Here is a 20,728-nt window from a genome sequence, read left to right on the forward strand (position 1 = left end):
GTTATTATCGACAGTTTGAGACTAAAAACTCGTGTCTCTTTTGTTGGTATAGATTTCAGTGATTTTTCGTAGCCTCCAGGCGAGCAATTGAGGATTTCGATCATAGCCGCGAGCGGTCTTATTTCTTCGCGACCAACAGTCATCAATATTCAATAGCTTGATAAGCTGATCATGTTTCCCCGAGAAATTGTAATCAAGCATCTCCTGTTCCACCCTTACAAAACTAAAGTATTTTAACGTGAAGTTGACTAAAAGTGGCACCGAGCTCAACGGGTTGCGTGCACCTTAAATTGAGAAGCTTTGACTTATAAAGTATACATCACACAAAGGCTGAATTAGTAGCTGTACCCATTGGCGGGATCGATAATTCGAAGAACTAAATGCCTGGATGGTTCAACTATTATAAGTGTGACATAATAGAGTCCATTAGTATTTTAACGAATCATAATTGAACATACGTTCGCTATGTTCAATTATAAACCTATTGATGTGGGAATAGCAGCAGTAGACCTCCCTTTACGGGGTTGAATTAATACTTTGGTGCTTGTAAATTGTAACTAAATACACAGAAGTGTAGTGTAAATCTCATACAAATGTACAATCTTATTTTTGCGGAATTGTACAGGAGCGCATCTTTGAAGATCATGAAAACATTCAGATCTGTATTTGAGACGGATCGTCTCCAGAAAAACTGCTTTTTCATACAGGATGGATCAGCCAGACATTACAGCTGCGTCAGCTAAATATGATGATAGCCGGTACTACACTACCCTAAATTACAGTGTTTTTTATATGTATTTGAAGCCTTTTCTTCACCTTCCTGTGAGATAGAGAGATTTTGATAGAACTCGAGCAGTTTCAAGGGAAACCAGAGATGTGGTTGTGCTGCTACACTCGTGCATTATGAGCTGGTAAAGAGAAGAAGATCAGCAAGAAAATGATGGTTATGCTCCACTAAAGCTCAAACGGCTGTCAGCAGCTGTACAACCAGTTAAAATCACTAGAATGACATTCTTGAGGGTCCAGTCCTCAGAGGGCAAAGTCGGATACAATTTTATTCTCATGCTTGGGATATTGAGAAGGCCGTGCTCCAGGCGGAGCAACAGCGCGTCACGCTTGGGGTCATTCATCAGGGTAGGAGACATGAAGTACTGATGTGAAGGGTTCGTGCCCAACAATTATATGTGACATATGCCGCGATGCCTATTAAGCTAATTGATTGTGATTCAAGAACGAGTGGGCAATGCAGGCCAAAACGGGTGCCTACGTCCAGGGGTTGCGAGCTTTTCTTGCCGCAATGTCAACAGCCACCTCCTGGAGACGATGACAATTATCATCTATACAAAGGGTAATTGGACAGGACCGACTCGCGCCTAGACCTACCACACCTACTCTACATCTTTCAAAGAAGAGGTAAATGTCACATTAAATGCAGAGTACTAATACAGAACCGCAATTGTCGGCTGGGGAATCGCACTGGAAACTAAACGAGCGCTCCACAAGCGATGAAATTCAATCATGCAGAGAAAGAGAAAAGTATTTTTTAAGGTGTCAAACAACCCCGCTGTACCCACATGTTCCATCTTCGGTAAAACAAACTGGTTGCGCCTTGCGTGCCTTCCTTTGCTCTCGGCTGAGAGATACGAAGGGTCAAGATCTCACACCAGGGCGGACGACAAATCTCTTATGAGGAAACGTAAGACCCACTCCAACAGAAAAATAAGTGGCTTCTATCTTACCTCGTAGAAGTCGAAATCAAAGTGATCCAGCCACTAAAGGAGCGACTCACTGTCAGAGAGATAATGTTCCCAGTTCAGGCTTGCTGATTGTTAACGTAGAATAGTAGACTTTGCTAGCCAAAGAAATCTATGATAAAATTAAAAGCATTGCACAATTTTGTACGACCTGCGACTCTCGAAAGTAAAAAGCAGTACTAAAAAGCATTAAAGATGCATTTACTGTGACGAGATGAATATATTACTTTTGTGTTTTTCCAGCTTACACGTTTGCTTAAGTTGTAAAATCATATTGCACTTCGGCGTAATTGTGAGTATTTTAAAGGCAAATGCATAGGTGCTGAAATATCTGCATTAATGAAAATGATTGAATTAGGAAAAAGAGGGATCCGGCTTTGCGTGTGTTGCTAGCCGACTATCAGAGAATAATGACAGTTTGCTTTGAAAGATATTAATACGTATATATAGTATTAGTCTGGATAGCAATTATTTTAAGTATATGCGCTGTTGAAATAGCAGCGACAAAACACACCGATATTCGTTTGGCTCTTTCAGTTCGCTTCCGGTAAAAGTATACAAACCGGACATTTGTGTATATTTGAGTACTGACTTTTAGACTCAAAGCTTTACCTGTGAAAAGTGCACGAATATAGAATTTGTGTGTTTAGCAACATGGACACGCGTGAGAGAGTCGAAGGTTGTGCTGAGCCTTAACATGTTTTTTTGGCAATTCAAAAAATCATCTGTTTAGCACAAAGCAATTGTAGCTTCCTACTGGCCCTCTCGAGTGCTTCATTTTGAGCAGAGGTGAGTCTCACGACTGGCTTAACCGCTGTGAGGACATAAATACGTGGCACTCAACTAGTTTTTTGGTCCTGCGGTCGATCTATGATTTATGGTACTCAACGACCTACCTATAATAAGCTAATCGAGCAGGGCCGAAGTAAGATCGCATTTGTGGTTGGCTCTTGTGAACTCTGTCGGTTGGGGCGGCTCGTCAATTTTCACCGCGAGTCTCAGTGTGTATGGACTTGTTCTCTGAGCTAAGCCATCGCGCTTCGCGGCGAAAGGTCCCCAGAGAAATTCTAACCCATGTCGCTGCACTAGAACATAGGAAGCTCTGATGCAGGGACACTGTTTTTTTCTACAGCAGAGCCCTTCACATACGACAGGTTCATAAAAATTAAATCGTAATGTGGCTCTAATATGCCTAACGAGGGCACAGGATACATTTACCTTTTTTTGGAAAGTCAAATATGAAATTTAATTTACTTTTCTCTAACCCTTAACAATTTGACGCGGCGCGCTCGCAACTTAATCTTGTCAGCACAGACCGTTCCTACGTATATGAAATATCTGTATTCGATGTTGGTTTTTGCTATACTACGACGTGTAGTCGGGCTGATGTCGGCAAGGCAATTCTGATTGACAACCCTTCCCTTTGAGACTGGAGCAACATGGTGGTCGTGTCCAAGAAGCCCGAGGGCTCTCCTGATCATCAATATAAAATGGAATGAAGCTAAGAGTGGCATGTATTGCCTTTTTATCGCACATTCGAAGAGTGGGGGTAACTCGTTCCAGAACTAGGGCTTTTCCGCACCTACAAAATGCATTTTCTGGTCATCTGTTTGCAGATTGCCACCGTCTTAGGTGCTGAGCACCTTGGACATTGTTTGCGAAAACTGAGCTATACAGCGCTGAGCTCTATTCAATACAATGGCAACAGGCAAGCCATGTTGGCAATAACACTCTGTCAAGGAGCAGCTCGGCTGTATCCTCGCAGGTCATATCATTGCTGACTGCAGAAAGATGAGCATCGTGCTCAGACTCTTCACAAGACCACAATTACCTGACGTGTCTTTCATAAATCCAAATATAAAGCTCATACGGATGGACGTCTAGCATCCTGCCAGATCCGACAAACTGGCCGAAGATTCCGCTGTATGCGGCGATGGCTAAACCTACTGGTGTGTTTACTAGTGGTCAGATATGTGCTTACTCACTTATATATAATGAACCAACTTTATATATGACACATACGAAGCAGTTTGTCCGTTCGCTTTCTAGGCGGCCACTCAAAGGAGAAAAATGTGCCTCAAGCAGTGATTTATACGTAAGGTCCTCATCGCGAGGCCACTAAGCGATATATGTTACAGCGTCGATGGGATAAGGCGTAGCAGTGCAAGCGTGTAACCGCGCATTTTGATCAAACAACTCTCTTTATTTCTAGCGGCGCAATGCATGCAAAATTTGATTTGTATGCTGGATACATCGCCTACTCGATGCGCGACGTGCTCTCAGTTGCGGCGACATGAAATCGCAACCGCTACCACATCAAAGCGACTCAGCTAATGTCTATCCTTTAAGGTGTACCGGCACATATGGATTGATTTCTCGAAATTCTCTGGGAGTAATGTGATGATGACATCGATTTACGCAGCGAGAAATGCCGCGAATTTCAAACGGCTTAGATTCGAGCAAGTGCACCCTGAACTCGACGAGGGTATACTTCATTGCGAGTAGCTCCTTGTCATGACCAGGGCGATTTTGTTGTGCAGATTCAAGCTAGCGAGTCTTGAGCGCAATTACGCGTTCATGCTTATCGATACCTCCTTTGAGTAATATGCAACCGAATCAAATCCTGAAACGTCACAAAGGACATGACATGGCAGATTTGATTTACAGTAGAGCGACACCAGACGGTTGAACGTCTTCAATGTACTCGACAATTTTCGCGGCATAACCAAAACCTACCAAGGCATCTCAATCTGAGTATGATTGCAGTGAGAGAGAGAGAGCACCACTCCACTGAGCGGTTGACAATATCCATCAGATAGGCCAAAGGCGCTGAACAAAGTGTAGTCGACTTTGTTGTTCAGCGGTATAACCTTCCGTAACATTTGCGTTCGCGCCAGAATAGTGAATACTTGTAGCTTGAAACAAGCAATCACAATTTGCCACTTGCTGCTAACCTTTTCGGCATCAAAAGTCGGCGTCAAGTCGGAATAGCAACTCTCTCACCATATAACCTTTTGCTTTGCGCGTGAGTACGTGTCTATGATGTCACACTGTTCCTTGCATAGATCTCTACCGTATATGGCTTTGTATATGAGTCTATTCGAATACGCACTCTCCAATCTGGGGATAGCACGTATCACGGGTTTTCTCTGACCAGTCGTGATCATCCTTGAGACAGCTATCTCAGCCCCCGCGCTTAGAGCACTGAAAGTGCCAATGACTGACTTTCCATGACGGGTGATGATCTCAACCACTCGACTTTAATTCCGACCTTCCCATTTCTGTGACCTCAATGCCACGCAATTCTTTGTACAGATCTCTAAAGAATTACCCTCTACCTTAATTTAGCTTCTTGCGAAGGTGGAGAGGGTGGACTTACAGCCTCTGAGAATATTAGTCAGATGCAAACGATATAACTAGTAACTTCCCGGTGAAGCTTTACTGCTCCGCGGCGGGAGCAGTACTGACTCAGCAGTAATGTTTCATCACGACAATGATCTTCAAATCAGAGTCGGGCCCTTCTACTTGCAACTTACAGTCGCTCTTCGGCACCTTTGGCATTGACACAGGAGAAAGCGACTGAAGTCGCTTCCTTTCTCTTCCGGGCCTGATTGAGGAGCTACTGGCTCACAACTGTTCTCTGCCGAATCACTAGATATACGCTCCGAGAACCACAACATTCAGTCGCTCTCTCCCATCCCCCCAGATTTACACGTTGGAGACCGTGGTACTCGATCGCTTTTCTGTATCTCGTTCTAAGACAGCCGCTTACTCTGCTTCTGCCATCCAAGCTACCTAAAGTATCATTATTAACAATTTTGGGCAACCCCATGTATTGCATAGAAGCTATCGCAGCTTCATGCCTGGGCCAAAATTGCTCTTGGTCTTTGCTGCGAGTGAGTAGCACCTACTTATTGTAACCCAAATAATTTATAGCATATGGAGGTACAGCCACGTCATGCCTAGGAAGCCGCAATGTCTCAGACTCTAATAATTGACGCGACAACTTGCAAGGTTTTCAAGGTATTACATTTATCTAAAGCTCAATAAATACCTGGGCCTGTTCCCTTCATAAGATGCACGTGTACTGTATCCGTATTGGTATCCCGTGTACCTCCGTGTACTGTCTAATGTTTTGGACAGTCGCACGTCGTATGCAGATTTACTACACATCTATATTTTTACGGCTTCACATAACCTAAGCGCTGATATAAACACCCAACAACCTTGGAATGTTCTTTTTACCTCTCGTATATGTTTCAGAGCTTAGTCTTACTGACCACGACATCCATCAAATACAAGAAAACCAGTGACCTGCTTCTACTGGGACTTGACGTTTCCCGCGAATGGTCCGCCAAAGCGATCTTGCGTGAGCATCATTGCATAAAATAACAGTAACAGCACGCACCACTTCACGTTTGCTCAGACAGCCTGTAGTGCTGGCTATCAAGCAAAAATGACGGCATTAGATGCGAGAAACATAACAACCTTGGGAATGACACGATGGTGTGATGAAATTTCGAAGCATTTGCGCGGGGCTTCCGTGTCCCTGGCCAAGAATTTGGACGAGTATAGTGCACTGGCGAGCTGCTGGTGACCTTGATCTGTATCCGCTAAATGCTACAGGCAGAACCATGGCGGTCCAAGTACAAACTTTACATGTACATAAAGTATCGAGAGTAGCTAAACTCGTTTCATAGTACAATAATCTAAAAAAAGCATGAATAACAAAATGATATTTGTACGCACCAGAAGATTGGGTACATAGTAAATTCATGCTTATGAGGATAGTATTTTTAACTTCAGGCTACCAGCTCAAACATGCGCTGTTTGGAGATGCGTGCAATGAATTTGCCACACAACTTGCATACAGGAGGACCAAAATTAATGTGCTCCGGGCTATGCTCAAGTTCGAGGGACGATAGTGTTATGTGTATGCACATCGTAGTAGGATACATTCTCCGTTATACCCGTCGCTACGTATCGTGCTGTTTCTCAGATTGCTTTGATTAAACCACTTTGAAACGATCTCACACCGTCCTGGTTAAATTTAAGGACAATTTCTTAGCTGCCTGTCACTCTCAGCGTGTTTGCCTTACGCAATACTTTACTATCAGCCGGTCAAAAGCGTCAGTTTGTCAGCTCATGCATGGCGCATCACGCTATCAGTATGTTCTTCGACTGGCAACATTGGCTTCTCCAAAATGGATTAACTCTGGCATAAAGTCACGTAAATTAGCGTTAAGCATTTTGGTTCGAGATCCACTGATTACATATGTAAGAGATGTTTTGTCATCGACACTTTCGATGATTACCATTATCTCATGTCATAGATGCCATGAAAAGCCTTTGGTAACGTCACCAATTGAACTTGTTCTGCCTCCAGCTCTAAGTGTACCAAGCCGTGTCTAACCACTCGTCAATGGCCCAGGCGTGGCACGATCTGGTAACCACCTCGTGTGGTGTAGTGTTCGCGTACACTGTTTGTTATCTTGATGATCAAATTATCAGCGCATACCGATCGACTCAGTACTTTCTTGTTCATTATTCTGTTGGTAGCAACGACTGACTATTGATCCTCTGTACTTATCAAGCCTGTCAAAGTGCTTGACTAATCCATGGTGAGAAATAATACCATTTCAAGACGAAAAGCCACCGACGCAGTAAATATGCAACGTATTTGGTTGCAAAGCTTTCGCAACATTGCATGCCTGCATCGATGCCGTTTCCAAACAAAATTTTGAATGGGTTTCAGAAGCATCCTTCAGCTTATTTTCACGGAATAATACGGCTTCGCTAATATTTGTATTTGGCTTTAATTGTCTACCCATTCCCAGTAAAAGTACTTGTTGCTTTTCAAGATGACTTCAGCAGACATGACAGAGACGAGAGCCCTAGCCTTCCGGCGAATCTCACCAGTTGAGCTATTACGTGGTATAAAAGGTGAACGTTGTGAGGTTCGTGAGGTGGATATATTTGGGAAATAGTTGTGTATCTTTTAGTCGATCCAATGTTACCTGGCTTGTAAAGCGAATGTAATCTGGTTCACCTTGACTAATAAACGGCTACCTATGCATCTGTAATAATGCTAGTTTTGTAATGTCATCAGTCATAATCTCACGTCTTTCATAGAGCAAGTATGATCAAATACAAATTTGCGCATTATCTCTCAATAACGAATGTACGGCTTTCTTTTAGGCCTTTAGCAAACATTTTAATATCATATCCGAGATTGGGGCGCTCCACACTAATACATTCTGAATTGTGAGAGCAAAGTATACGGTATGCCGTTAGGCTCAATTCTGCCAGAGGTGCAACGCCAATAAAAATGCATCCATTCTTAGCCTTGTGGTTGCTGATGATCCTTTTTCGGTCACAAGCTCAACCAGCTGCATAAGTTGCGTATCTCTAGAATATAGCCCAGATATAGTGAGACATACAAAGGCGTCAATCAGCGAGAATTATTGCCAGGAGTACCTCTTCGTATATACAACGGACGTACTAACTTCACTATTGTTTTGTTTTTTGGGCTCAGAGCAGAACTCAGAAGTATCAAATTTACAAACTATCAAGATTTATTGTATAACTTTGTCAATTTGATGGATTCCTAGCGTTTGTAGAGGCTTTTGATTTTGCCCTGGATGGAGCGTACAATTTTTATCCTCTGCGCTTCAATACGGAATCGATCCTTTATATGAATATGCGAAGCCACAAAGAATTGTCTGCTAAAGGCTGCGGAATAGCTCGCTCTTTCAGACACAAGAGTTCTCTTCATGTCAGCAGCATCACCTTAGCAAACTGATTGACAAAGATACTAGATCTGATTGTATTTATTTGCTATAATGTGCGTTTTTGATGTTTTTGAAAATTAGGTTTAAGAATTTCTGATGAATTTCGCACGAAATATCCGCTTACTAAGTTTTAAAAGCCACTTCCTCAGCGTGGGTTAAATAGAAATAGTCCCAGGTGATTATCCCAACTTGTTTGATTATGAAGGCAAGTGTGATCTCTCCAGCGGCCTCAATTTGGTGGAAACTCGGAGCACTCTCCGGTGCCACTGGTATTCTTCTTGGTGTGTACGCATATAAATCTTCGATCATGAGTTCGATGCTTCCACTTTTGATGACGCATGTGACTTTAATTTTAAGGGGCTTTTGGAGCTCATGGACTTAAAAAACATGTCAAGGATCCACACATGCTCAAGAACTGGGAAACTGCAGCGCACTATCAGCTCATTCACTCCGTAGTGCTTTTAGCCGCGCCAATGTCTCGGCGACCAACACTTGCGGGAGGATTCATAGCCGGAGGTACGTTGCTCTTCTCAGGCTCGTTATATGTCATGACGCTTACGGAACAGAAGAAACTCGGCATGATCACAGTGCGTCATTTCAATATATATAACCACTTGGCGATGTGTTAATATAGCGTTTGTATTGATGAGTATATAGCCGATTGGGGGCATTGCGTTAATTGCAGGGTGGTTGGCGCTATTCATATAGGAGAGCAACTTATTGAGAAACTTTTTGCCACCACTAAGTGTTAAACATTTTCTATTGTTTTACTGACGTCTTTTCACAAAGATCGTGTGTCAATGGTCACTTAATGACGCCTTGTAAGATCGCACACGAAGTCGTTTATCTAACGGACGTCGTTTCATGGATCAATAGTTTGATCACATCAGGATTTTCACCTTTTAGCATCTCAAGTCGCAATACAAACCTAGTTTTGATCATGTGGCCATTTGTTATGGCGTTAGCGGTAGTTTTCATGATTCCGCCTATGGTGCAAGGGGCTTGTCCTAACAAATGTTCTGGACATGGTAAATGTGGTCTTAACGACGTTTGTCAATGCATGCAAAATTGGATGGGTGGAGATTGCTCGGATCGACAATGTCCATATACTCGTGCGTGGCATGATACGGCTCAGCGAGACGATGATGCCCACTACTACGCAGAGTGTGGTAACCGTGGCAAGTGTGATCGAGCAACTGGAGAGTGTAATTGTGACGACGGATTCATTGGCAGTGGGTGTCGCCGAATGCGATGTCCAAATGACTGCAGTGGCCACGGTACATGTGAATTTATGGAAGAATTAGCGTCTGATACATTTCACAAGCAAATTGGTGGCGTGACGAATCGAAAGTACACGCTTTGGGACCAAGAAAAGATTATGGGTTGTGTATGTGATGCCAATTATGAAGGCCACGATTGTTCACGGCGTATGTGTCCAAAAGGCGATGATCCGCTTACCCCGAATCAATACGATATGGTACAAGCGATCATTTTTGATAAACCAGGAGGTAATGGGTATTTAACGTACTACGATCCGTACGGAAATGCGTATACGACGGAAAAGATTACGTTTGGTGGATCAGGCTCCACTTTTGATGATGCAACTACTTGTTTAAACATTCAGAAGGCGCTTCGACGATTGCCAAATAACGTGCTTAATACCGTTAGCGTTGAGGCTGTTGGAAGGTTTTACGCGTTCACGCGTTCGGATCCAACAGATGCAACGGGGTATGGAACGATCAATAAGTTTATCAATACTGATGCTGCTGCGTTTGCAGGTGGCGGAACCCAAATTAAGGGCGTTTGTGAGGTGATCTTTTCGTCAGAGCCTGGCTCCACTGGGTATCAGCATTTGTTGGGATGTAATGTGGCTGCGCATAATACAAAGGGACAACATCCAATGACTGCTGGTGTCACTGCTGGCACATGCGTCGTGAAGGAAGTGTATCCAATAACATTGGGCACTTCAAACATGATAGCTGAAGATACGGCGGTATATCGTCCACTTACTGAACTCTCCGAGTGTGCGGGTCGAGGCACTTGTGACTATGACACAGGAACATGCGAGTGCTATGCTGGCCACATGGGTTTGGCATGCCAGAAGCAGGAAGCGCTTGTTTAGAGCACGTAGGAACGAAATGAAGTACGGTAGCTTATATTGATTTTGCTGAACAACGAGTTTCCTTTCCATCTTCGTTAGAAAAGTATTCCTACTACTTGTCCTCAATCACATCGCGTAATCCTCGCTCCGATACTGAATCAGCATGATAGTCAGGATTATTGATTAACAACTACTAAAAGTTTCAGTCTAGTTGACCTTGAAAAGCGATAGAATGATGTGCTAGTGTGGCCGACTTGATCAAACTAGCAATTCGACAGTTTGTCTGCAAGATCATACCTTCATTACTTAACATTTTCAATGTGATAACAAATCACATTATCCACGTACTTCCCATCCAAACACTATCCGACTTGTAATAGAATGAGCCCAGCCGTCACCTTATATGGAAATAAATTGAGTCATATAGCAGTAACAAAGGATATCAACGAAACCCACCCAAAGCTGGTTGCTCCTGCGAGCTTTGTCGATCGATCGCAGTCGACTTTGTAGTGATGTGGTTAATCAATACGATCTACAATCATTGCGGCAATAGCCACGATAACGTGCGAGCTCGATAAAACTTCATGTCAAACTTACCGCAATATTGAAATCAGTAGCTAAATTATGTAGAAAAACAGCTACTTCGTCCAGCGCTCGTGCTCTTTGGACGTAATTTTCAAATCCGTGACGAAAGTGAAAAGCAATCGTATCAATGACAAGCAGATTGCACTGAAAGAAAAAGTTAGAAATATTCGAATTTTCGCTTCTCAACAACCTCAGGCATCGTTTGTAATTGAATAGAAAGCGAGTGCAAGACTTCCATTTGCTCGACAAAATCGTGCACCCTGTAGTATGAAATTCCTCGCAATAAATCATCTCGCGACTACACAGATGTTTTGGTAAAATAAAGCAGCGATTCCAAAAGAAATGGTTCTCTACAGGACAGACATACCAATTTATTCGAGCAAATTTGGCTGAAATCTGCTATAAAGTGCTCTGCCATTGATGCCACACGCTCGACGATAAAACTACCTTCACTATCTGTTCATTAACATCGACTTTATCAGCTGTATTGATACAAGGCATTTGTTTAAGATATCCACAGACCAATAAATATAGCAGATGAAGGGTTCCCAGACGCATTTACAACATACTGAGCAGCTAAGCAAGCATGAATCCTGCTCAGTATCAGATTGATAAGTCAGCCAATTCGTCAAGAACTCGTCATACTACAAACACTTGCCCGAACTGCGTTTTTCCAGACCCTGGACTTCCACCTTTTCAGCAAATGTATAGATTATTGTCTTGAACACTTGATACGAAGCTCTCAAAATGCATGACTGACAAATTTCCGTAACTTCTCCCCGTTGCAAGCCACCACCCAGCAATCTATCCATCTGCAGTCCCATTGAAATTGGCTTGCTTTGACTTAATTTCTAACAGAATTCTCAGTTGTCAAATTCTCGAATAGCAACCTTCAAATGTATGGCCTCAACCTGGAGCAGATCAAGGGCTGTAACCCCTACAGCTTCTACCTTATCTTCACTTCGTACAATCTCCAGCACTTCTACTGCATCTTTCACATCAATCTTTGCTTCTGTAGCAGCATGAAACTCAGTACTTATACATTTGAAATCTGTTTGATAATTTCTATCATTACGGACCACAAGCTAAATCACGGGCTGAAATATTCTCAAGGTCTTTCTGATATCGAAAACCTGCGCGAAATAGCGCAGCTGTACAATTGGAACGTATCACAATCTTTCATTTACTATTAAGCTCACATCTTCATCTGCATGAATGTCTATTGTCTTCATACCGAGAATTGACGGAGCCAAACCATACGCCACTAGCGAGACATTCATATTTTAAACTTACAATACTATTATAGGTTGTGTAAAAATATTAAGTGCGATTAATAGTACTTTATATCTCAGCCTCACGTCAGTCGCTCCCATGGTACTCCGTCAAAGTCTTCAGGTGTTCCGTTCGTTTAAAGGGCAACGTACTTTTCTACGTCGCTTCAGTGTTTCCCCACACGCTGCTGACAAGTTTGTCGTGGTACGCACAGTAGCTCACGCTTTGCAGCTTTTACATTAAGAATCGATACCAGATACTAAATGCTTCTTGCAAGTAGGACTTTCCAGAAGAACACGAAGGTCTAAATATCGAATTTAATTGGTCTCTTGCGGGAGATGATGTGACACCTCATGGTGATGCCTTCCGCAACCTTAGCTGGTCCAAGCTTGAAGAACTTGCTAAGCACGAGAAGCCTGGTAAGCTTGTGGTAATTTGTTGTTACAATAACTTAATCTCTTTCGTCTTGCTTATGTGATTCTTAATAGCTGGCAAGAGCGTAAAAATTGAAGAGGTTGACGTCAATATCGTATTCAATACCTTTGAAGGTCTGTATGAAAAGGTGACGGAGCACCTGTCTACAGAACCCAATCTGTTTACACAAGACGGTGCTGTTGGATCTTTCAAGGATGATCGCACGCGTGTACGTGTCATTTCAGACTCTCCATTGGTAGCACTATTTGCCCAGAATCTACTGGTGCGTGTGCCAATTAAAGATCCACATGCTGCTCGTCCGATTGTGGTTTACGTAGCTACTGGTGGTGAGTTTAAAGGAAAAGAGCCTCAAGCTCAACTGCTTATTGATAACGATGACGATGGAGCAACTTTTGTTAAAGTTGTAATCACGGGTGCAGCTAATTTATCGACTGTTCAAGACGCTGTTGGTCTTGCCAAGAAGAAGCTACTCAATGTGACTGAATCCGAGTCTCTTGTGGTTCCGTCGGATGTTTTAATGACGGATGACAAGGTAGCACTTGTTTTTAATGCCACTGGATCTGGACGTGCTACAGCCATCAACAAGGGTCAGCTCTATAGTGCTCATTTAAACATCTGGAACTCTTTAGGTGTGACGTCTTTCTTTGGTGGCGCGGTTGTGGACGCTGCCAGCAAATTGTCGAAAAAGCGCGTGGTGGCTTTGGAAAACGGTATGGCTGTGAATGTGCCGTGCAATAATCTTGTAGACCATCCAAAGGCTGCTGTCTTTATTGACAAAGCTGAAAAAGGGGTGAAGTCAATTTCTGTAGCAGAAGCCACTGCGCTGTTGAAGAAAATCGATGCTGACACGGATGTGGAGAAATTTGAGGCACTGCTGGAAAAGGCGGGCACGAAAAGCTTTATCGTATCTAGCGATGCTGAGGTAGAAGCCGCATTGGAGAAGCTTTAATAAAGTTGACCTAGCACAGATAATTCATACATATGTAGTCAAAAAGAAGAGTCTCAGTTGACGTAATTTGAATGGCTGACAATATAATTTGTGTGGTCTCGTGGACTGTATGGATCACTCGGAAGCCGACAAAGGAGCCAAAACAAAAAGGCGATAAAAGGAAAACTCCAACGACACACAAGATTGACTCACAATCTCACACCTATTTACCGCTGCACTATGTGTCAATACTAGCGTACTGGAATCATGCACGTATGTGTCATTACCCATAGCAACGACGTCACTATATCTCTCGCATTGACTTGCAAGATGCTTATAATTATCTGTCACATAAGCCTCTTAAGTAACTAACGGATTTTCCCGATTAGAGTGTGGAGATCTGGATATTAGTACCGGCGCAAACTCAATTTGGATAAACAATAGTTACATTTCTAGCAAAGATACTTCCGACACGAATTCGCTACCTCGTTTTTAGATCTAGGATGAACTGGTGGCGTTGTGTAAGGAAATTTATTCCCTCAGGACATGCTGAGAGGTGAATCAAAATTGTGCTGAAGTGATCGGCTCCGATCCTGGATAGAGCGTATAAACCCAATTTCTGTGCGTTTGTGAACGTGGATGCGTTGAGTCGATGCTCTTTCTGTGCAAGGTGTGCGACCATCCCATCACGACAGCAGTCAAAATGCAAATCACGCGACACTGTTTACGTACTGTGATTGCGAATTGAGATAAAAAAGATTAAAAACCCTTGAAATATATTTTATGTATGCGAATCTTGAAACGACGCAAGCTGATGACAGGAGCATCGAAATCGAAAGCAGCAAGTACCAGCGACTACGAGATTGACCAAACAGCAAAAACTTTGGATCTCGATGCTGTAGCAGATGATATTGCATTGCAGATGCATCATGAAGAATGCGAAAGGCTTGAAAAGTTTCAAGAGCAGAATGAACCGAATCATGTGGCGGTAGGAGCTACCGCGCACGTAATTCGACGTGCATTTCACACTTTTTACGATAAGCCCGAAATTCGTGACCAAGCTATCCAAGTTTTAAGTGAGAGTGAGTCAGCAAGATTAATCAGTGATACGTCGGAAGCACAAAGGGAAGTACAACAGACTGGAAACAACGACGATCTGAATGAGCAAGAGGTGAAAGAGGAAAGTCCTTTTGTGGCTCAAGCTCAAGCTCGAAAGCAGGCAATTGCGCTTAAGTTTGAACGCAAACACGAACGAGCAAACTCACTGCTTCAATTTATGGAATTAAGGCAACAAGAAGCGGCTGAGGCCGATGCTCAATTTGCTCAGAACTTAAGTGACCAGGGATTAGTTTTAAAAGCGCAGATACCGATAGGTCCGACCAATTTAAGGCTCAACGATCATGAATTGCAGCTTGCTCAAGATAAAGGATCCGATTTTGGTGAGTTTGTCGAGTCATTACTATACGCAAAGACGTTTATGGTCGAGTACGAGGAAAAACGACAGCATCTTAGTGGTAATCAGGAGAAATTGGTAAAACGAACAGGGAAAGAGAGCCAAAAAGAAGAATATATGGGGTACCTTAACACGACAACGTCGTTTAATATACGCACAGAAGCAACGCTTGAGCACCATAAGCATGATATTGCAGACATCAAAGCTGCTCATGCAGTACAACGTGCAACTGCAGCGTCGGCTCATCTACTCAAAGCAAACATCCACGGTCAACTTCAGTCAATGAACCCAGTTGAAAAGCGAAAAAATAGAGCAATTCTCAAGCGGATGCAAAGTAAACTCAATTTCGTGCGAAATCCGCGGTATTCAATACAAGATGTATCGAAAATGACGAGACATAATCTTGCTAAAGGAAATGAGAAGAATCCACCATGTTTTGCCGTCGCACCCAAGCCCCCCATTCTATTCTCCACGTACGATATAGGTGGCATGTATGAGCAAATTGTTTATGTTCGCAATGTTAGCGTGCTATCTCGATGTGCACGGATCCTTTCACCTAGCACCATGTTCTTTACACTAACTAGTATAAAGTTTCCAACAGATCGGAATCAAGTCGCACCTGGAATGCATATTGAAGTATGCATTCGATTTACACCAAATTCTCGTGCCGACTTTACCGACAGTTTTTCAGTTCAGTATGAAACTATGCAATCGGAAACTCAAGGATCTTCTAACTCAAGTACTATGATAGTTCCACTTGTAGCAAGCCGAGAATCTCCAGAATTGACGTTACCTCTTGTCATCCAAGCTCAGAACACTCTTGTGGGTGGACGTTCTGTAAAATCGCTCAAATGTAAGAATCTTGGAGGCAAAGCGAAATTTTGGATTCTCACTGAATTCGCTTATTCTCAATTGCACCATCGTGAGCTTGAGAATTCGACAGTTGATACAGTGGTGAAAATGCTCGAAAACGGTAATATGTTGGACGCTACAATGAAAATCGGTCCTTTTTCGTTACAACCCACTGCTTTTGAGCTGGCAAAAGGCCAAAGTGTCATTTTAGAGCTTATCTACATTCCGTCTGAAAGTCACGAACAGCGAGAAAACTTTGTGATGGTCTGTGATAATTGTCTTGTGAAAGTGTTTGAATTGGTTGGTCGGGGCTGTCAAGTGGAAGTAGTAGCCACGAAAATAAATCACGTACAAATCGATACAAGTATCCCTAATATGGGTCTTTTAGATCGTATGGTTTTCAAAGACGAGGTGATTGTAAATGCCAGTGCTCAACAATCGCTTGAAATCATGAATAAAACTCCTCTTGATGTGAAATATTTCTGGCATATCCATTCGTTATATAATGAAAACAAGGACCAGACGAACGTAGTTTCACATGAATCAAAGTGGATGCCACCGTTTTGTATTAACCCAAAGACTGGTGTGTTTGAAATGTTATCGACAAACAAATTTACGATCGGGTTTTCACCGACTGAAGCTTGTACTTACGCGTGTCAGGCAATATTAATGATTAATGACATTTCAGCGTGTAGTATATCAAAATCTAATTTGATAGATCACTTGGATTCTACAGCTACTGAAGTAGAAAATGCAATGCCAGTCTTCTCGATACAACTTCATGGACGTGGAAAACATGGTAGTTTTACGATCATTCCTGCTTTCATTAACTCCTGGACTTTGTTTCGAGACAAATCACCTGATTCGGGTTCTCAATCCGTTCATATACTCAACTCCAAACAGAATTACTTGTCAACCGTGCAATTAATCAATCAATGCAATGCTCGCATTGCATTCTGTTGGGATATTACTCAAACACGACAGCGACACTTAACCATGCATGATTCATCTCTTTCTACTTTGGTTCAAAATGAAGAAATCCCACCATTTGAACTTGCAATTCGGCCACTTACAGGAGAAATAGAGCCTTTAGGACATCAGAGTATTGAAGTGACATTCACACCTTTTTGTACTGGCTCATTCTCACTTAGTGTACCCTGTCAACTTGTCTCTCGTATTGACAATTGCAACTTACAAAGTCCACGTTGTGAGCGTTGGTTACTTCTTGAAGGTCGCGTTGCTGGGGCAGAGATTGAAATTCTTACACGAGAAATTGATTTTGGGCCTGTGTTAGTTGGAACGGGCGCCGAGTCGGTGATTACAATCCGAAATCCATCACGTACCGTGACGACAGACTGGAAGTTCGTACAGTTAGGATTGACACCAGAAAATGAGTCAGGAATCAACCATTTAACACAGTCGTCACCGGGTCCAAAGCTTCGACGATCGAACTCGAAAGACTCGGTCATTTCACGACGTTCATCAACTTCCTTTGTTTCTGGCAATGACACGGAGCGTAGTTTATTTACATCACGAACATCCCAACCACGAGCTATTGTCACATTTGCTCCTGATGCTGGCGTGCTAGCACCTGGCGAGCTCTTCACATTGAAAGCAATTTGCATGGCAGGATCATTTCCCGAACGTTTTCGCGGTCTTTTCCGCTGTCAAACAGCCCCAGAACGGACATTTACTGGCAATAAAATTTCACACGCTGCAGTCTCAAGTCGTGCTGAAGTTCAGTGTGCAGAGGTTTTTCTCTCAACTTCCCACTTAACGCTTGGGATAATTTACTTAGGAGTCGAGATTCATCGAAGTTTTGAACTTGTAAATGCTTCAAACCTTGAAACTGCTTTCAAATTTGTAGAACCTGAAGGAACATCTCGAGCTTACACTGTCTCGTTTGTACCAAAGGAAGGCATCATTCACTCAAAAGCACGACTTGCTGTCACGTTACATTACACACCACGACAAACTGGTCGATTTTCAGTGATTTTTGCGTGTAGTGTGCGTGGAATGTCAGGTCCTTTAGGACTCGAAGTGAGTAGCAGTCACAAGGGGCTTGTTCTGTCATACAGCTTGGTGCAAGCTCCACTACCTTCAGATTATCGAGCAAAAGAGTCTACGTCGGCTATTAAACTACCAGAGTCTCCAAAGGAGATTGCCCTTAAACGTAAGATATCGCTTTCTGACTGTGACTTAGAGCCACAAGTAAACAGTGTTCCGAAACTGGCCTTTGGAGATTGTGTACCACTTGGAGAAAAACGAGTACTAAATCTTTTAATCCAGAACTACAGTGGCATTGAAGCGCTTCTAACGCTAGAAGCAAAGAGATTTCCTGCAGCAGCTACGTCTTCAACTTTGGTATTGAAAAATAACGAGAATCTTAACCGTGCACAACAGACATCGTTTAAAAATGATAAGCTTGAACTTCCTTTCATACCATCCAAAACCTATGCCAATTCTCGCCTTTCAAATGCCAAAGAAAATGAATATTGCTATCAATCATCCAGTGGACGTAAATATCTTCGTCAACGAGTCGAAGAAGATGAAGCGCGTCAGATATTGCGCGACAATCGTGGAGTGGCTTTTGACATTTCCCCCTCATCTGTATCGATCCCTCCATGGGAACAACAAGTCGTTCAAATTCTTTGTTTTAATAACATGCCTGGTACTTATGTCGATGACATTATTTGTCGAGCAACCGGCGCACTTCCTATCATTTTACACACTCATGTAAACGTTGTTGGTAGTCCCTTGACATTCAAGCGCAACTGCGTTGGGTTGTATTTTAACAAGCCATTGATAGAAGATAATCCTGTGAATTCTCGACCAACACTAAAATTTGGTGCAGTGTGCGTGCGATCCAATGCAATCACAAAAACCTTAAGTGTCATAAATCGTGGACCACAGCAAGCTCGTCTTGTGTGGAAATTGGTTGAAAGTGGAAGCGAAGATCAAGAGGTGAGAGTCACGTTACGCGTAGACTTTGCATCGAAATTGCACTTGCAGATCACTCCGTGCGACCACGACAGTCAAGCTATTCTTCCATTTACAATTGAGCCAAAGACAGCGATGGTTCCAGCGTTTAGTTTAGTGCCATTTCGGATCACGTTTCAGCCTCCATCAAATACTCTAGGGCCTTCGCGAATTGTGTTATTGGCTGATGCTCATTGGTATGACCCGAAAAATGAAGATACGAAGCACTCAGACACGAATATAAAATCAAATGCGACGTTGTCTGATGTCGCTTCTTCGGAAAATTCTCAACTAGATGCTAGCTCAATCAATTTGAAGCATCAGAGTAACAACCGTCGTGCAACGGCAGTTGGAAAAGCGTTTGCTGTAGTGCGCATGGCAAATGCACTTGGACGGAAATCAGGGCCAGTGATGGGAAGAGCTCCTGGTTCCTCTCTCAGTATTAAGTGTCTTAGTGTGCTTCTTTCAGCTGATACAATCGAGCCTGAGCTGTTTATTGATAAACCTCGCGATCAAGCTCATGCTTTGAATTCACAAGCTCTAGATGCACATAACGCGAAAACTTCCAGCTCTATACCGACAATCAATCCAATGCTTCATCCGTACCACATCAAATTCACGACTTGGTCCACACTCTTGTCTGTATCAAAGGCACATCCATCACATCTTCGTCAGATTGTTTTACTGAATCGATTAGGGACAAAAGTAACGTTTCGACTGGAGTCTGAAGGTCCATTTGCCGTCACGAACGCCGTCTCACTAGCACCACGACATCCCTTATCATCGAAAAATCTATCTGCAGCACATCGTCGACCCTCAACTATGAGCGAGTCCCACATCTTTTTGCTACCGCCGCAAATGTCTGTGCATATCGATTTGCGATTCCTTCCAGCGAATTTTCAGACAAGTCATTTACCTAATTTCCAATGCAATTCCCTGCAGTCTCTTCATAATCAAATCGATGGTGAGCTGCGAGTTCTTTTCTCCACACAATCAATCCAAACGATTCGACTGACTGCAGTGGTCCTGCGCCCTGCTATAGTCGTGTCACCATCAATCATCAACTTTGGACAAGTTACCACATCTCGTTCAATTGTCTTACGCCTTGCAAATCCAACAGTTGTACCCGCGCATTTTTCAATTCAGCATATACCAAGACCAAAGTCGATTACACGAGTTCAACAAGAAGAAATGCGTCGATATGACGCGCACTTAATTGATAAGCCGGAAGTTTTTACATTCTCACAGCTTACAGGTGTACTCGTTGGACCAACTCCAGTACTTAAGTCGGATGAAGGATATCTTGATATCTCTGACTCAATGCGAGTTCGATTGCGTAAAGACACGAGATTCTGTCACCCATTTCTTCACGCACCACTAGATCTTTCTGTCGATTTCCACCCTCAAAAAGATCAACAGTATCAAAGTCGCTTTCGCTTCAAGGTCGAAAATGGTCGTGACTTCGAAATTGTATTAAAGGGAACAGGATGAAAGATGTTTCTCCTCGATAATGTGGAACTGAAACAAGAACATTTGTCAAAACAGTGTCAGCAGTATATTAAAGACCATTTGAATAAC

At 42.9% G+C, this 20,728-nt stretch overlaps 6 protein-coding genes across 6 annotated transcripts; 5 read left to right on the forward strand and 1 right to left on the reverse strand.

The window, feature by feature from the left end:
- Window positions 1–8,744: 8,744 nt before the first annotated feature.
- PHALS_00062 (Predicted small membrane protein) lies at window positions 8,745–9,253 on the forward strand (the record flags this gene model as incomplete). Its single annotated transcript, XM_024727381.1, has 3 exons — window positions 8,745–8,826; window positions 8,903–9,132; window positions 9,203–9,253. The coding sequence occupies 3 exons, from the start codon at window positions 8,745–8,747 to the stop codon at window positions 9,251–9,253; spliced, it is 363 nt and encodes a 120-aa protein (XP_024572095.1).
- A 232-nt stretch (window positions 9,254–9,485) lies between these two features.
- Window positions 9,486–10,667, forward strand: PHALS_00063 (Teneurin-1 and related extracellular matrix proteins, contain EGF-like repeats; the record flags this gene model as incomplete). Its single annotated transcript, XM_024727392.1, has 1 exon — window positions 9,486–10,667. The coding sequence occupies one exon, from the start codon at window positions 9,486–9,488 to the stop codon at window positions 10,665–10,667; it is 1,182 nt and encodes a 393-aa protein (XP_024572096.1).
- Window positions 10,668–10,758: 91 nt separating this feature from the next.
- On the reverse strand, window positions 10,759–12,511 carry PHALS_00064 (dna repair protein rad51; the record flags this gene model as incomplete). The annotated part of the gene is made up of 13 exons (XM_024727403.1): window positions 10,759–10,799; window positions 10,863–10,929; window positions 10,995–11,044; window positions 11,103–11,178; window positions 11,244–11,375; window positions 11,464–11,529; window positions 11,599–11,687; window positions 11,754–11,824; window positions 11,890–11,923; window positions 11,992–12,082; window positions 12,143–12,243; window positions 12,311–12,382; window positions 12,466–12,511. The coding sequence occupies 13 exons, from the start codon at window positions 12,509–12,511 to the stop codon at window positions 10,759–10,761; spliced, it is 936 nt and encodes a 311-aa protein (XP_024572097.1).
- A 91-nt stretch (window positions 12,512–12,602) lies between these two features.
- On the forward strand, window positions 12,603–13,887 carry PHALS_00065 (hypothetical protein PHYSODRAFT_348042; the record flags this gene model as incomplete). Its single annotated transcript, XM_024727414.1, has 3 exons — window positions 12,603–12,707; window positions 12,784–12,922; window positions 12,992–13,887. 3 exons carry the CDS (start codon window positions 12,603–12,605, stop codon window positions 13,885–13,887), a joined length of 1,140 nt encoding a protein of 379 aa, XP_024572098.1.
- PHALS_15135 (uncharacterized protein) lies at window positions 13,886–14,230 on the forward strand. Its single transcript, XM_024727425.2, has one exon. It carries the CDS (start codon window positions 13,959–13,961, stop codon window positions 14,157–14,159), a length of 201 nt encoding a protein of 66 aa, XP_024572099.1. The 5' UTR covers window positions 13,886–13,958; the 3' UTR covers window positions 14,160–14,230.
- Window positions 14,231–14,680: 450 nt separating this feature from the next.
- PHALS_00066 (uncharacterized protein) lies at window positions 14,681–20,641 on the forward strand (the record flags this gene model as incomplete). The annotated part of the gene is made up of 1 exon (XM_024727436.1): window positions 14,681–20,641. The coding sequence occupies one exon, from the start codon at window positions 14,681–14,683 to the stop codon at window positions 20,639–20,641; it is 5,961 nt and encodes a 1,986-aa protein (XP_024572100.1).
- Between the last annotated feature and the right edge of the window lie 87 nt (window positions 20,642–20,728).

This window comes from Plasmopara halstedii (assembly GCF_900000015.1).
Source record: "Plasmopara halstedii genome assembly, contig: Scaffold_110, whole genome shotgun sequence".
NCBI lineage: Eukaryota > Oomycota > Peronosporomycetes > Peronosporales > Peronosporaceae > Plasmopara > Plasmopara halstedii.

Coding starts and splice junctions, on each gene's coding strand:
- PHALS_15135 (XM_024727425.2), top strand. CDS start 13,959: ATGGCTGACAATATAATTTGTGTGGTCTCGTGGACTGTATGGATCACT.